Below are 3,285 nucleotides of genomic sequence, written 5' to 3' on the forward strand. Positions count from 1 at the left end.
TCAAGATATCTCACCTCTTCCTCAACTTCTGCATTTCAAGGTATCTCACCTCTTCCTCAGCTTCTGCATTTCAAGGTATCTCACCTCTTCCTCAGCTTCTGCATTTCAAGGTATCTCACATGTTCCTCAGCTTCTGCATTTCAAGGTATCTCACCTCTTCCTCAACTTCTGCATTTCAAGGTATCTCACCTCTTCCTCAGCTTCTGCATTTCAAGGTATCTCACCTCTTCCTCAGATTCTGCATTTCAGGGTATCCCACCTCTTCATCAGCTTCTGCATTTCAGGGTATCCCACCTCTTCCTCAGCTTCTGCATTTCAGGGTATCCCACCTCTTCCTCAGCTTCTGCATTTCAAGGTATCTCACCTCTTCCTCAGCGTCTACATTTAAAGGTATCTCACCTCTTCCTCAGCTTCTGCATTTCAGGGTATCCAACCTCTTCCTCAGCTTCTACATTTCAAGGTATCTCACCTCTTCCTCCGCTTATGCATTTCAGGGTATCCCACCTCTTCCTCAGCTTCTGCATTTCAAGGTATCTCACCTCTTCCTCAGCGTCTGCATTTAAAGGTATCTCACCTCTTCCTCAGCTTCTGCATTTCAGGGTATCCCACCTCTTCCTCAGCTTCTGTATTTCAAGGTATCTCACCTCTTCCTCAGCTTTTGCATTTAAAGGTATCTCACCTCCTCCTCAGCGTCTGCATTTAAAGGTATCTCACCTCTTCCTCAGCTTCGGCATTTCAGGGTATCCAACCTCTTCCTCAGCTTCTACATTTCAAGGTATCTCACCTCTTCCTCAGCTTATGCATTTCAGGGTATCCCACCTCTTCCTCAGCTTCTGCATTTCAGGGTATCCCACCTCTTCCTCAGCTTCTGCATGTCAGGGTATCCCACCTCTTCCTCAGCTTCTGCATTTCAGGGTATCCCACCTCTTCCTCAGCTTCTGCATTTCAAGGTATCTCACCTCTTCCTCAGTGTCTGCATTTAAAGGTATCTCACCTCTTCCTCAGCTTCTGCATTTCAGGGTATCCAACCTCTTCCTCAGCTTCTACATTTCAAGGTATCTCACCTCTTCCTCAGCTTCTACATTTCAAGGTATCTCACCTCTTCCTCAGCTTCTGCATTTCAAGGTATCTCACCTCTTCCTCAGCGTCTGCATTTAAAGGTATCTCACCTCTTCCACAGCGTCGTCTGCATTTAAAGGTATCTCACCAGGTTGAGAAAGAGCTGAGATACCTTGAAATGCATTCTATTGAGAATATTCAAGGGTGGATCCTGGTCTTGCCAGTGCATGTCCTAGCCTGTTGGTGGTCCAACCTATCTCACAGCAATACTCACCCTCTTCTATCACTAGATCATCCATGCTTTCAGCCAAGGCACAAGTGTCCCTATGAGAGATTGCCTGCTACCTCACTGTGCCATGACCCAGCTTTTTTCTACCATCCCACTGTTACTTCAACCCTTATGAAGTTTCCATTTCTTGGATTATTAAATACATTTTCTGGATTTGACTTACTACACTATGAAGGTTTTATGCTGTTTTTCCTTTTCTGTTTTCAACTTTACCATTTTCTGAAGGACAACTCTCATTTATTTTCTAAAAACAAAACAAAAAACAAAACAATTCACAATCACAAATAAGCTTGATATGGAATAAAACCCGAACCTCTGGTCATATGTTGGAATAATAAACGTTTATTGATACTTGTGAGCATTCCCCTAAATAGGAAGAATACATACATTTTAGCAATAGTATTTATACCCCACAATGACAGTATAACAGAACATTAGTAGTTGAAATTTATTACAATTTGTTAGTAAAGTTTTGGATAGTTGTTTGTAAAGCATTAGACATTAGGTTCTTAATGAGTTTACATATTTACCTTTACTCAAAATTCTAAATTCAGGTTCAGATCCGTGTCTACGTTTAAAGGGATGCCCGATTTAAAGCAAGTGTTTATTAGTGTTACAGATCTCAAATCTAAAATAAAAACTAAATGAATCAGTTAAAAATACAAGGAGTCCTGAGATTAACAAAATTGTTGTTCTGTTTTCTTCCGGTGACAGTTTATGGCATGGTGCTTCTTCTGGATAGGGATTTTTGTAAAGATCTTTTCAGGTCACCATTTCTCAAGCTGTATATAAGTGGGTTTAGGAGAGGGGTGACAACTGTGTAAAATAAAGACATCAATCTGCCTGCCAGATGATCTTCAGTTTTGGGTTGAAAGTAATTGAAAAGACCAGCCCCGTAAAAGATGAAGACCACCGTGAGATGGGAGCTGCAGGTGGAGTAAGCTTTCTGTCTTCCATCCTTAACTTTAATATTCAAGACGGTTTTGAAAATGTAGACATACGAAAGCAAAGTGATAAAAAAGCCAGTCACTCCAAAACCTGCACAATTGCAATATAAAAGTAAGTAATTGAGGAATGTGTCAGAACATGAAAGTTGAATCAGCTGATATATTTCACAGAACAAGCCTGGGACGATGGTAGGGTCAGGGAAGGCCAGTCTTAGTGCACACAATGTGTGCAATGAGGAACAAACAAAGCTGAGGACCCAGAAAAAAAGAACCACCTGAATACACAAGTCAAAGCTCATCATGGATGCATAACGTAATGGATGACAGATGGCAGCATAGCGATCATAGGACATTATCTCAAGCATTAAAGACCCGGTGCTAAGAAACCAAGAGAAGAAGAAGACTTGGGAGATACAAGTTGAGAATAAAATCAGCCTGTTACCTGTAAAGATGTCGAAAAACACATGGGATATAGAAATTGAGGAATTGAAGATGTCTAAAAAAGAGAGGTTTACCAGGAAAAAGTACATAGGGGTCTGAAGGTGGGTGTCTGAGATCACCAGAAAAACAATGAGAAGATTGGCGGCCAGTGTGGCCACATACACAAGAAGGATCAGCAAAAATAGTGAGATCCGAGAATCGGTGAGATCTGACAGGCCTAGCAAAATGAACACGGATTGAGAAGATTGATTTCCCATCAAAGACAAATAACTTACTAAGAGAGGAGCAATAATGTGAGGATTCAGGAAGAAACTGCCAAGGAGGAGATACTCTTCATCAGGCTGTATGGGCTCATTCACACTAAGACATTGAAAGAAAAAATACATTTTTACAATTTAAATGAATAGTAGTGGCCTCTACAGAATTATAACAAGGTTTCAGGAAGATCATTTTTAGTAGACTTTAACCACTTACACCGAGTTGACGTCATATGACATCGGGGATTGAAATGGAGATATCTGGATGATGACTGCAGTCACAGGCATCATC

At 41.1% G+C, this 3,285-nt stretch overlaps 1 protein-coding gene across 1 annotated transcript; it reads right to left on the minus strand.

Moving 5' to 3' along the window:
* Positions 1 to 2,063: 2,063 nt before the first annotated feature.
* Positions 2,064 to 2,993, minus strand: LOC141147489 (olfactory receptor 1f45-like). Its single transcript, XM_073634724.1, has one exon. It carries the CDS (start codon positions 2,991 to 2,993, stop codon positions 2,064 to 2,066), a length of 930 nt encoding a protein of 309 aa, XP_073490825.1.
* Positions 2,994 to 3,285: the final 292 nt, after the last annotated feature.

The sequence above is a fragment of the Aquarana catesbeiana genome, linkage group LG06 (assembly GCF_042186555.1).
Source record: "Aquarana catesbeiana isolate 2022-GZ linkage group LG06, ASM4218655v1, whole genome shotgun sequence".
Classification (NCBI taxonomy): Eukaryota; Metazoa; Chordata; class Amphibia; order Anura; family Ranidae; genus Aquarana; species Aquarana catesbeiana.